This window comes from Pituophis catenifer, unplaced genomic scaffold (genome assembly GCF_029215685.1).
Source record: "Pituophis catenifer annectens isolate HBS135680 unplaced genomic scaffold, rPitCat1.0.hap2 SCAF_1, whole genome shotgun sequence".
NCBI classification, from domain to species: Eukaryota; Metazoa; Chordata; class Lepidosauria; order Squamata; family Colubridae; genus Pituophis; species Pituophis catenifer.
This window is the reverse complement of record NW_027256881.1, coordinates 5431792-5445528: the sequence shown is the minus strand read 5'-3', so window position 1 is coordinate 5445528 and position 13737 is coordinate 5431792. Positions and strand designations below refer to the sequence as shown.

General features: G+C 40.4%; 1 protein-coding gene across 1 annotated transcript in view; it reads left to right on the top strand.

The window, feature by feature from the left end:
• SYNRG (synergin gamma) overlaps positions 1-13737 on the top strand; it is an 88358-nt gene that overhangs the window by 51452 nt on the left and 23169 nt on the right. Inside the window, 1 exon segment of the mRNA XM_070945304.1 lies at positions 4037-4984. Within this exon segment, the coding sequence (XP_070801405.1) occupies positions 4037-4984 (948 nt within the window).

Here is a 13737-nt window from a genome sequence, read left to right as displayed (position 1 = left end):
GGCGTGATGGGTTTGTTGGACATCTTCTACATGCTTAACTGAATGAGTTCAAAAGTTTCTTCTGCCATGTGGAAACCTGTTAGGTAGCCCAGTACAGGTAGTTCTCGATTTACAACCACAATTGAGCCCCAAATTTCTTTCTTTTTTTTTCCTTTTGTTAAAATTGTAATGTAATTTTTTTTCCCAAATAATTTTTATTACAATTTTCCTTTACACAACTCAACAGTCTGCTAATTATGTACAAGAGTTGAGCCCCAAATTTCTGTTGTTAAGTGAGGCATTTGTTAAGTGAGTTTTGCCCCCTTTTACAACCTTTCGTGCCACAGTTGTTAAGTGAATCACTGCAGTTGTTAATTTAGTAACACTGGTTTAAGGTGAATCTGGCTTCCCCATAGACTTTGCTTGCCAGAAGGTCGCAAAAGGGAATCACATAACCCCAGAACACTGCAACTGTCATAAATATGAATCAGTTGCCAAGCATCCGAATTTAGATCACGGGACATGGTGGGGGTGGAATGCTGCAACGGTCGTAAATGTGAAAGACAGGTATAAGTCACTTTCTTCAGTGCTGTTGTAACTTCGAACGGTCACTAAAGAAATAATTGTAAATCGAGGACTACCTGTATTTCATTTTCAGGCAAAAGAGGCAAGTTGGTTTTGAACTGTGTTTTTTTATCACTTTTAACCCTTTCACCAGCTTACATTTCTAACGGAAAAGCTTGCAACCCATCTGTAAGTCAAGTTTTGCTGTGCCCATTTCTTGGTCTTGGGGTAACTGTCAGTTTCACAAATGAGCTTCGGGAAAGGTGATACTCATACCACTTTTCAGGAGAATCTCCCTGAAATCTCCCAACTGCTCAGAATTTATATCTGCCTCAGAGACCGATCTGTTGATTTGCTACTGCAGCATTTGGGAAACTGACTTGACTGGGTGTTTTTTATTGTTTTTATTATTATTATTATTTTGGCTTTGGTGATGGTAATTTGAATATTTTATTAAAAATGAAGTGTGTGCTTGCCCATGGATGTAGCTGTAGCTGGGTAGATACAGACATAAAGAACAAAGGTTAAATTGCGTTGAATTTAAAGTTATTTTCTTCGCCATTTTGTTGTTTCTACTTCCTGCTGGTGAATGGGTTAAGCCAAATTTGAAGAAGTTAAGTAAATATTCCGTTTTAAACTAACCATTTGTATGTGATTAGTTATAATGATGGCCCATCAAATCAACGTAGACTCTTAATGACCCCATTTATTTCTATTTATATGTTTGTATCCCGCCTTTATTTATTTATTTTTTACAAATAACTTAAGGCAGTGAACATACCCAATGCGCCTTCCTCCTCCTATTTTCCCCACAACAACAACCCTGTGAGGTGGGTTGGGCTGAGAGAGAATGATTGGCACAAAGTCACCCAGATATCTTTCATGCTTAAGGCGGAACTAGAATTCACAGGCTCCTGGTGATTGGCCCAAAGTCACCTAGCCAGCTTTCATGCCTAAGGTGGCCCTAGAACTCACTGGAACTCCATCACACATAACAATCCCCAAACACACACACACCACTACAAATAACACAACACACTCATTTCTTTCACAGCAATGGTGAGAAATTCGCACCCTAGAACTTCGGAAGGCCTCCCAAATTCTCATGTCCCTCAGAAACCCCTTTAGTCCAAAATGTAGTTTTGTGGGTTTCTAAGATGGCAAACAGACTCATGCTGCAGCATTCTAGAAAAAGTCACCATCACCCAAAATGGTGGCACAGGCAGTTAAGGGCATGTAACACGTCCTCTTTGTGAATTGTGCGGTTGACAGTAGGCTCCTGAGTGCCTTCATGGCGCTAGTGGTAGACTCCTTGCTGCTCTTTGAGCTTGGTGGTTTTCTTGCAGACATTTCATTACCCAACTAGGTCATGTCATCAGTGCAAGGGTAATGAAATTTATTTATTTATTTATTTATTGGTTCGATTTATATGACGCCCTTCTCCGGAGACTCAGGGTGGCTTACAATGCGTTAAGCAATAGCCTTCATACTTTTGTATATACCTGCTTAGTAGGGCTTTCGGGGGGCCCCAAGCGGTGTTCTTTTTTTTATACAAAGTCAGCTTATTGCCCCCACAATCCGGGTCCTCATTTTACCTACCTCAAAAGGATGGAAGGCTGAGTCAACCTTGAGCCTGGTGAGATTTGAACTCGCAGTAATTGCAGGCAGCTGGTGCTACTTAATAGCACTTTAGTCTGCTGCGCCACCAAGGCTCTTCCTATCTGCAAGATAACCACCAGCAGGACTCCACAGTTCAACCCTTAGCTGCAAATATCCTTTTCTGTTAGAAGGTGCTAGTTATTACATAAAAGGCTCCACGTGACAGAGGACCTGATTAGTTGTGGGAACGCTTGTCCCTCATAGTTTTTGGCCATACCACACATTCTGACAAAGCTCGGTGTGCTCCCGGTCCCACAGCTCACCTGGTGAGACCAAGGGAGTGGAGTTCACCTCTCATGGCCGCTGCCCACACACCATCCATCTCTGGGGGGGATTTATATGGCTCCCATTGAGGTCCTATTGAAACAGACCATTAAAATCTGCCTCTAATCCCAGGTTTGTGTTAGCGTCTGATGTTTTGGTCTTTTGAAGGGACCTTAGTTTTTCCAAGACGTTCACTTTTGGGCAGTACGATCTTTGTTTTTAATCTTTTATTCCTTACTGCTGTATTCTGTCAGCTGCCCAGAATCATGACAGAAGATTGGAGCAGTCTATATATTCCAGAAATAATTTTTAAAAAGATCCACTCATAGCTTGGTCCCCAGTGGATAACAATAACTTAATATTAAGGGCTCCGCCTGGCTACCAAAAGAGGAGAAGGTGCATAAATACATACTTTACGTACTTTCTGGTCAAGCACAAATGGTCAGGTCCACACCTGAAGGTCCAATTAAATTGATTTGTTGCTATTCAGGTCTATGAGGGGTCATTGGTGCTCTCTGAACTTGCTTGTTTTCTTGCTAGCACTGATGATGTTACCTAGTTTGGGTAAGAAAACATCTGCAAGAAGAGCCTTAATGGTGCAGCGGACTAAGTGCTGTTATGTAGCACTTAGCTGCCAGCTGCCTGCAATTAGTGCAAGTTCAAATCTCACCAGGCTCAAGGTTGACTCAGCCTTCCATCCTTCCGAGGTAGGTAAATTGAGGACCCAGATTGTGGGGGCAATAAACTGACTTTGTAGAATCACCGCTTATGGGGGGCCAAAAAGCCCTAATAAGCAGGTATATACAAAAGAATGAAGGCTATTGCTATAAGTGCATTGTAAGCTGCCCTGAGTCTTCGGAGGAGGGCAGCATATAAATTGAACTAATTAATAAATAAATAAATAAATAAATAAATAAATAAATAAATAAATAAATAAATAAATAAATAAAACAAGCTCAGAGAGCACCAAGGACCCCTCATGTCAACCCTGAGCTACAAATATATTCCTTTATTAGTATTCATGCCTATGCACAGGAATCTTCTCAGCTAACCTGGTTAGATAAGAGTCAACCACACTCAAGGAGATTTGACCTTGGCTATGTTTAAATTAAATTGGCTGTACACCGCCCTGAGTCCTTCGGGAGAAGGACGGTATAGAAATAAAATTATTATTATTATTATTATTATTATTATTATTATTATTATTATTATTATTATTATTATTATTATTATGTAGGGATTCTAGGCTGATTCCCTCTTTTAACTCCGCCCCCAAGTTCTGTCACTTTCCCCCCTACATTTCCCTTGGAATCAACAGAACCTTCCATTCCTTAACTTACCTCATTTTTGTGCTTATTACTTCTTATTTATGCATTTTTATTTTGGAAAACATTAAAAGATTATTCACCCGGAGTCCTTGAGGAGAAATAAAATGGAAAGTGGACAAAATAAAAATAGTTCAGGGAGAATTTTGAACCAGGTGGGAGTTAGCAGATACGATACTCGGTTGAGCCCGTTAAAATGTTCAGGAAAACCTACGGACTTTGCTATCTGTTCTCTTGTTTTCCAGGTGAGAGCTTTGCCGATTTCAAATCCCCGGGGACAGACGACGGCTTCACCGATTTCAAAACCGCGGACAGCATCTCTCCACTAGAACCGCCGACAAAGGACAAAACATTTCCTTCCTCTTTCTCTTCTCTTTCCATACAGTCCAAACCACAACCCCAAGCAAAGCCTTCTCTGAATTTGGCAGACCTGGATCTGTTCTCCTCAGCTTCAACTGGAGAGAGCCAACCCGCTCTCTTTCCATCCGCGTACAGTTCCCCCAAACTGGCAACTTTTGCTACACCATCACACACAATATCGGCCGCCACAACTCTTCCCACGCCAGGCAGCAGCTCGGCCCTGGCCAGCAACTTTGCCGACTTCAACCTTTTTGGAGGGTTGTCGAGTTGTCCTTCGGCTACCACTCAGGACGAGTTTGCAGACTTCATGGCTTTCAACAACAACGCCGTCTCTCTGGAGCAGCAACTGGATGATAAATACGGGGTCCTCAAGCACGAGGCCAACTCGGTTCCCTCAACTGGCTCCTTAGCCAGTGCCATGAAGAACGGGCAGAGTCCCGTTGCTGCTTCCAACAAATACGACATCTTCAAGCAGCTGTCTCTGGACAGCCCCGGGTTGGGATTCGAGGACCTCAAAGACCATACTCCTTCATCGGTGAAAAGCGAAGACGACTTTGCCGATTTCCACTCGAGCAAGTTTTCCTCCAGCTCGGAAAAATCCCTCGTCGACAAACTGGCCGCTTTCAAGCATACCAAGGAGGACTCGGCATCCGTCAAGTCTCTCGACCTCCCATCCATTGGGGGCAGCAGCGTGGGCAAAGAGGATTCGGAAGACGCCCTCTCTGTCCAGTTTGACATGAAACTGGCAGACGTGGGAGGAGACCTTAAGCATGTCCTGTCTGATAGCTCTCTGGATTTACCAATGGTTAGTGGTCAACATCCACCAGCAGCAGGTGAGGAACTGGTTAGATTGCTCTGGTAACAGAAGCTACAGGGAAAGTGCCAAAGTGCTGGTCTCATGAGCTGAATTTCAGTATTCTGTGCCGACCCTGCCATGGGAAAAGCCTCCGGAATCTGTATTTTTGGCTAGCTTCTCATCTCTTTAATCGAGCAGTATTAATTGGTTGTCCTACTATGTAATTTCTAGATCGGCTGGTTTTTTGAGGTAGATCCTGTCCTGCACAGTATGTCCTCTTAGCAACCCCAGTTTTAGGCAAAATAACTCTTCGGTTGTGTCACTAACAGTGTAAGACAGAACCAGCAAGAGGCTGCTTTGGGTTGCGCTAACTGGTTAGAAAAGGGATTTGATCCTGTTGCGTGGGCATTCCTTTTCTCCAAAGCACAGGTCTGTCTTTTGAATTTTCCTGCAGCTGCAAAGATTTTTTTTTAATAATCCCAGCATTGGAAAGAAATTACCTAGCTCTGGCCTATGCAGAGGTGTGTTTCTCTAAACTATGAAAACAGCCTCCAGTTCCTTTTTCCTTAATCCCAATGAAATGGTACCTTAATCCCAATTGTTAAATCAATCAGAATGTCAGTGTAACTGGGACTTTAAAGGTCAGTTTTAAGTTATGGTTTTGATTCAGTATTAAATCTAGTCATAGGTATTAAAAGCACTGTCTGACCAGATTAAGGCAATGCGTGTTTAAGGGGGGGGGGGGGTCAGTCTCTAATTTGGCCCCAGTAAACAGTAACAGAGTTGGAAGGGACCTTGGAGGTCATCTAGTCCAACCCCGTTGAAGATCCATCCAGTATTCACTTGAAATACTGCCTCATGCAATTTCTGCACCAGAATATACTTTGAATAATATAGCTGCTATATCACATTTGCACAGATCATTAGATTGTCATCTCTGTGTATTCTGGAAGAAATTAGCAATAATAACAGAAGCCCAGACCCTAGCTGTGTTTAATGCTAGAAATTGTGATATTTTCCCTCCGCTGTGAATCGATGGCTTTCTTAACATTTCGGGTTCACGCAGAGACAACTTTGACTGCTTTGCAAACACAGAATGGTGCTATTAATGCATTTTTTTTTCCCATTCTGGTATGCAGTCTGCAAAATAGATTCCCAATACTGGCATTGAAATAGTCATTAATGGCTTAGCTGTCTCAGGGTGCAAATAACAGGCTTTGATCTAGGAAAACATGAGATCACTATTCTACTGGATACCAATCCTTTTGCATCAACTGCTAGTAGGTTGGAAGCCATCCTTCCATAGGTCCCACAGAATATCAGTGCCCTCTCAAATACCTGGAATAGAAAGGTGTGGCCAATTCCTTGGGTTGTCTCACCTGCACTAAACTATGATAGGTGAGAAGGACATAGCGGATTGGTCTCTCCCATTTGCATCACTTGAAAGGCAAGCAACACTAATGCCTCTCTAATTGTCCCGAATGAAATAAAAAGCAAGGAAGTATTGAATTTTCCTCCTTTTAGTTTTCTTCAGGAAATGAACAAATACCGTACAGAGAATGAATTAATTATCTCCAATTTAGTTGTAAATCATTAAACTAAACACCTCATGGGCTAGTGATTTTTTTTGGGTACAATTTCTCAGTGGGTAGATCACTGAATTTTGTGGCCTTTAAAAAAACAGGGAAAAAATCACAATATTCCAGCACAAACAAGGGTTAATCAGTATTAATATAGGTGGCAAGGAAATAGTTGCTCCAGCAAACCATGTACTTCTACATCAGTTGCTGTTTCTTTCTCACTTGCCTCTATCCCACCCAAGATCCTAAGAGAAAGAGGAGAAAAAAAATAACTGTACTGTAATCTTATAGTCTATTTTTAGGTAGGGAAACATAGAAACAAACCCCTTTGGTGGTTTTAGAAGAAGGGGATTTCTCTAACAGGGTGTTTGAAATATCAGGAGTAAATTTGCTTCGTGAAGAATTAAACCTTTTTTTTGTTTTTGGATGTTTAAATGTTTGATCTGGCATGGTAAGTTTACCAGTAGCCTGGTACCTACCATGCTTGTCCTTGAAATATTTTTTTTTTAATTTTGAGTTTTTCAAAAGCACTTTTTTCCTACTATTTTTCTAATCCATTTTAGTGAGAGTTTGATAAATTACGGTAATTGTCCATAGCAATTCAAGGATTGATGATGGCCATTCAGTTTGCACCGAGAGATGCATTCTGGATCCTGAGATTGATTAAGTCGGTATTATGTTTTTGATGCTAAACTTTATAGAGAATGATTTCCCCATTCCTTATTTTCCAAAAATCAAGTGTTTATCTACTTTCTGGTGCCAAGGGTCTGTTCAGGGTTAATATTTCCATTTCCCAATCATGATTAAGGGATCAAAAGTGGATTTCTCTCAATCAAAAATCCTAGAACACATATCGACAGCTTGCCATTCCAGCTGTACCAAAGAAGTGATTAATGCCAACCAAGATCCACTGCTTAAGTATTTTAACTATTGGCTAGGAATCAAGCTTAGGTGGCATTTTCCACAGTTTCTTTTTGATGCAGACTCAATGATAAAATGCAATTAAGGCGTAAGAAAAATTTACTCTTAAGAGGAAAGGGAATGGCGAATCCTCAGCTATTTTTTTGAAACCTTAGATCAGGGTTTCTCAACCTTGGCAACTCCCTAAGAGGGGTGGACTTCAGTTCCCAGAATTCCCCAGCCAGCATGGGTGAATGGCTGAGGAATTCTGGGAGTTGAATTCCACACCGCTTACAATTTCCAGGGGTGAGAGAAACTGCCTTAGATGCTGATAGCTAAATGACAAAGAAGTAGTTTTCATCCGCTCCGACTCCAAAATTCCTTCTTGTCTATATTTTCTTGGGGCTTTCTGTCTACTGTTAATTTGATAAATCAACTATTTTTCTGTCCTGTTGCTTCTCTCTTTTCTTCTCTCTGTGTATATATTAGAGCTGTGAAGTGGTCCAGATTTGATTCCAAAGAGCAATCATACCGGATCCGTGTATGTAGCACGTATCTCCAACCCCTTTAAAGCAGCTACATCTTTTCCCAGGTTCTCACAGCTGATTCAAGAGTTAACAGACTGGTACTCCAAAGCACCTTTTCTGAAATACATTCACAGCCCTAAGCTCTAATGTACAGTATATATATATATATATATACTGTATATATGTATATATATATATATACTGTATATATGTATATATATATATACTGTATATATGTATATATATATATACTGTATATATGTATATATATATATATATATATACACACAGAGAGAGGAGGGGGAAACTTTTCAAGTTCTGAATTGGTAATGTTCCATATATACTCTATCACTTTAATTGAAAGCAGATTTTTTTTTTCTTTGCTCGTTTCTATTTGGTCTGTAAACTGAATTGTCAGAAAGGGACAGTATTCCCTTTTTCCATTCCTCCAAGGTACTTTTCTGGTGGTTTCAGAGAGGAGTTCCTAAATTATGTAGGACTTCTTCTCATCCGTCTATTCCAGTATTAGCATACATTGCAAACAAAACTAGCGTTTAATCTTTCCACGCTTGAGAGTTTACGCAAGCAAAATCCCAGCTATCGGGGGACTAGAAGGAATTAATGTCTTTGATGGTGAAGGGGGGGAAAGGATATTTAAATCAATTACTCTACAGTGTAAATGCTCTTAACACCGCAGGAATGAAAGGAGAGGCTTTTTCGAGCTCTTTCAAGGGGATACTGTCTCTTTAAACTTTGTTTCTTTAATTCTGTGAACGGGAAGGTAACCAACACGAAATGCCCTGGCTCGATTGTGGAATTAACAATCTTGACCAATGTTTATAACCTTCTGCTTGTTAATTTCAACCTGTCGTTTTACTTTTCTGCCAAATTTTAGAACCCTTTTCTCGGTTCTGTCTGATTGGATTGGATTGGATTGGATTGTCTTGGCCTTGGAGTGGGTGGGTGGGGGTTTCTTCCCCACCCTTCCCCTGATTTGCCCCCCCCCCCCCATTGACCCTTTTGGAAACTGTTGCAGTGCACGATTAAACAGCTGGAAGACGGGCCAATTTGCTGAGTTTGCAAAAACTGGCAGAACCTTTGCATCAGAAAAAACAAAACAAAACTTTTTTCCCCGAATCAGAACCGGGGTAGAGATCTCTTCCTTCCGGCTGTCTCTTTTTTTCCTCCACTTCTCTGATGCCTTTTATTTTCAACTTGACATTTTTTCCTGTGTGAATGTGCCTTTTGGAAAACAGCTTTGATATCTCTCTCTTCTGCAAAAGACTGGCCTGCATGCTTTGACTCTGATGATTTCCTTTGAGCTCCTGTAATACCATTCTCTTTTTTGTGATCTGTAAGTCCTGCTGTGTTTAAATAAATATTTATCTTGGCATAATTTGAAAGTCTGAGCATGTGTGGTTTTTCCTTCCCCCTCACTCTTTTTTTTTTTTTTTTTTTTTTTGAGTCCAGAAATTTCTGGTCATCAGAAAAAAAATAAAATAAAGTTTAAAGCAATTGTATCCCCTTCTATATGAAAAGTCACTCTCTCCCTTTCTCTTTCTCTTTCTCTCTCTCTCTCTCTCTCTCTTTCTCTTTCTCTTTCTCTTTCTCTGTCTCTGTCTTTCTATCTTTGGCGGTTAACAGAGCTAGAATGGGATTTATGACTGTTCAGAAAAAAATTTAAAAATCCAGTGGGTTTGATGACCATGCTACTAACTGGAACTAAGACAGCTGCTTAACTAGAACTAACTAGAAAATGACTTTCTCCTGAGTAAAGATGTGAAGTCATGGAAAGAAATGAAAAATTTCTGGAAAACAGCCTTTTTATTTACAATTCTCTTTTTTTGTTTGTTTGTTGAGGCCTTTTTTTCTCTTTTGCTTATAAATGGGGGGAAAGTGGCTTACAAAATATTTAAACGATACAAAAATTGTTCAGTAAAGTATTTATGTATTTACCAGCCAGCCTCAAAATGATTTCTAACAGCTGCATAGCAGGAAGAATTCTCTGAAATAAATAGTGTTTATAGTATCAGATGATTTATACAGGTAGTCCTTGACCTACAATCACAATAGAGCCGAAAATTTCTATTTCTAATGGAGACACTTTGTTAAGTGAATTTTGCCCCCGTTTTATGACCTTTCTTGCCACGGTTGTTAAGTAAATCACTGCAGTTGTTAAGCTAGTAACACGGTTGTTAAGTGACTCTGGCTTCCTCTTTGACTTTGCTTGTCAGAAGGTCGCAAGGTGATCCCCTGACCTTGGGACACTGCAACAGTCATAAGTACATGCCAGTTGCCAAGCGTCTGAATTTTGATCACGCGACCATGGGGAAATGCCACAACAGTCATGTAAAAATCAGTCCTAAGTCACTTTTATCAGTGCCATTGTGACTTTGAATGGTCACTAAATGAACTGTTGTAAATCAAGAACTACCTGTACTTATTTTAGTCAAGGAATGAGCTATGTAGTACAATTCCCAAATTTTAAAAACAAAGAATGCATTTCTACCTTCAGGAGTGTGAATATTTATACAAAGAGGGGAGAATTTCTTTAATCTAGGACAGTGATGGCTAACCTTTTTGCCATTGTATGCCAGGAGCAGGGGTAGCACAGGGGGGTTGCGTGCGCACGTGCCCACATCCATAACTCTATGCGACCCCCCTCACTCCCCACGCTCCTGGCACGCGATGGCCCGGTAGGCCCATTTTTCTCTCTCCCCAGGCTCCAGAGCCTTTCTAGGAGTCTGAGGAGGACAAAAACGGCCTTCCCTACTCACCCACCCCCGGAGGCCCTCCAGAGGCCGAAAAAAGGTCCGTTAGCCAACTTCCAGTGGGACCGGAAGACCCGTTTTTCTCTCTCCCCAGGTTCCAGAGCCTTTCTAGTCCTACCGGAAGTTGGCAAATGGGCTGTTTCTGACCTCCAGAGGGCCTCCGGGGGGGTGGGGAAGGCTGTTTTCACCCTCCCCAGACTCTGAGGGAAAGACTCTGGAGCCTGGGGAGAGAGAAAAACGGGCCTTCCCCACCACCCCCTGAGGCCCTCCGGAGGCAGGAAACAGCCTGTTTCCCTACTTCTGGTGGGCCCAGAAGGCCCAAAAATCAGCTGGCGCCCGCTGGAGCTGAGCTCGTGTGCCCACCGATATGGCTACATGTGCCACCTGTGGCACACGTGCCATAGGTTCGCCATCACAGATCTAGGAGATGATTTTTGATTGCTGACTTTATCTAGAGCTTGGTGGAACTTTCTATGTTTTTGCTATTTACTCTTTTGGAGTACAGAAGATTTTGACAGAAGCATCAATTGATTCCTATCTGGATAGGATACAGATATAATCCTTTCCCTCTCTATACGGGCAGTCCTCGACTTACAACCATAAGTGAACTCCAGATTTCCACTGCTAAGCAAGATAGTTGTTAATTTTGTGCCCAATTTATGACCTTTTTGCCACAGTTGTTAAGTGAATCATTGCAATTATTAAGTTAGTGACACACAGTTGTTAAAGAAATCTGGTTCCACCATTGACCTTATTTGTCAGAAGGTCACAAAGGTGATCACATGACCCCGGGACACTGCAACCGTCATAAATATGAGTCAGTTGGGAAGCATTTGAATTTTCCTCACATGACCATGAAGATAATGCAATGGTCATCACTGTGAAAAATGGTCATAAAGCATTTTTCTTATTGCCTTTGTAACTTCAAACGGTCACTAAATGAGTGGTTGTAAGTCGAGGACTACCCGTGGCCCTGCCTTCTTATCCCATCTTTCCTTCCCTTAGAAAATAAGCTAATTAAATAAGAAAAACACTTGGAGTAGCCTATGAATAACAGTAAGAGGAAGCTTCCTTTAAAGTGATACTTAACACTTTTAAGCTTAATCACATAGTCATTTAAATGTCCTCCTTCCTCTTCTTATTCTGTATAAACAAAGGAAATTATTAACTACCACGCTCTTTGATGCTATAGAAACTTTGGAAGCTCTATTAAAATTTTAGTTTCTATTATACATAGTGCTCAACTCACGACCACAGTTGACCCCAAAATTTCTGTTGCTAAGTGTGACACCTGTTCAGTGAGTTTTACCCCATTTTACAACCTTTGTTGCCACAGTTGTTAAATGAACCTGAAATCTGTGAGAGGGGGAATGTGAGAGAATGGAATAGAATTAGAATAGAAATAGAAATAGAAATAGAAATAGAAATAGAAATAGAAATAGAAATAGAAATAGAAATAGAAATAGAACAGGAGTAGAGTAGAGTAGAGTAGAGTAGAATAGAATAGAATAGAATAGAATAGAATAGAATAGAATAGAATAGAATAGAATAGAATAGAATAGAATAGAATAGAATAGAATAGAATAACAGAGTTGGAAGGGACCTTGGAGGTCTTCTAGTCCAACCCCCTGCTGTGGCAGGAAACCCTATATACCATTTCAAACAAATGGTTGTCAAATCTCTTCTTAAAAGCTTCCAGTGATGAAGCATTCAGAACTTCAACACAATTTCTCTCTTTTAAAATACCTGCAGTTTCATTCACACACACAGGCACAGACCAAGAGAATTGCAGAAGTTCATGCTGTCACCGGGCACGTTTACCGTTTCTCTGGGAACCCCAAAATATTGAGGATTCCATTTTCAAGCTCAGGGACTGCCCACCTTAAATAGTTGGAAAATGTTAAGAGTGCAGCCACAGCCACCTAGTTCATAAATCTTAGGTGATTTTTGGTACCGATAGGCCTAGGCAGGGCACCTAAACCTTGGCAAGGGTTGTTTCCCCTTGATATAATAGCGTTGAAGACCCATAAAGCTGGTCCTTTCGTTTATATGTCGTCTTCATAAATTTCTCATCTCCTGATCACCAAAAAATTGCTTCTTACTCATTAAATAACAACACAGGTTGGCATGTTGGGTTGATGATCCTGCTGAAGGTATCTGTTGGAAATCATGATGTTCTGCTCATCAGCAATGAAGCCTATATAGATTCCACACAATGAAATTAATATTCCAGATACAATCTCTCTGTCAATTGCATATTTGGGCCTTGTATGCATTCGCTTTCTCCCACATAGCTGTTGAGGAAATATGGAGACTCCCTATTTGAAAGAAACATACGTTGTTGTTTTTAAAAAGTTTTTTATTAATAGTTCAAAATTAAAAACATTGAACATAGATATGACTTCACTGGCCTCAAGCATCTTCCAACACTTTAAACTAATATATAATATACTAATGATAATATAATAATATATTCCTTAGCCCTTATACGTTATTTAAACATAGTATAATAATAATTTATACCTTATTCCTATACAATTATACATATCTAAACTTACATGTACCTATCTATACAATTCACATACATATTTATCTATAATAACGTATATAATTCTAGTCTAACACTACACATTTGTCTCGGCTATCCTCCTTTTATCTAACCATTCGTAGAATTTTGCCCAGATTTTATAGTACAATGTTTCACTTTTATCCTTGAGTTCCAAGGTGAATCTATCCATTTCTGCGCAGTTGAAAATTTTTAGTAGTATTTCCTCTTCAGTCAGGTTAAAGAAACATATGTTGTTAAGGATATTAGCTCAGTGGAATCCCAGTTCTCTTTATCACATAAGGCCAGGGGTGTCCAATCTTGGCAACTTTAAGACTGGTGGACTTCAACTCCCAGAATTCCCCAGCCAGCCTAGCTGGGGAATTCTGGGAATTGAAGTCCACCAATCTTAAAGTTGCCAAGATTGGACACCCCTGAATAAGGCAACTGATCAGAACTGAGCCAAA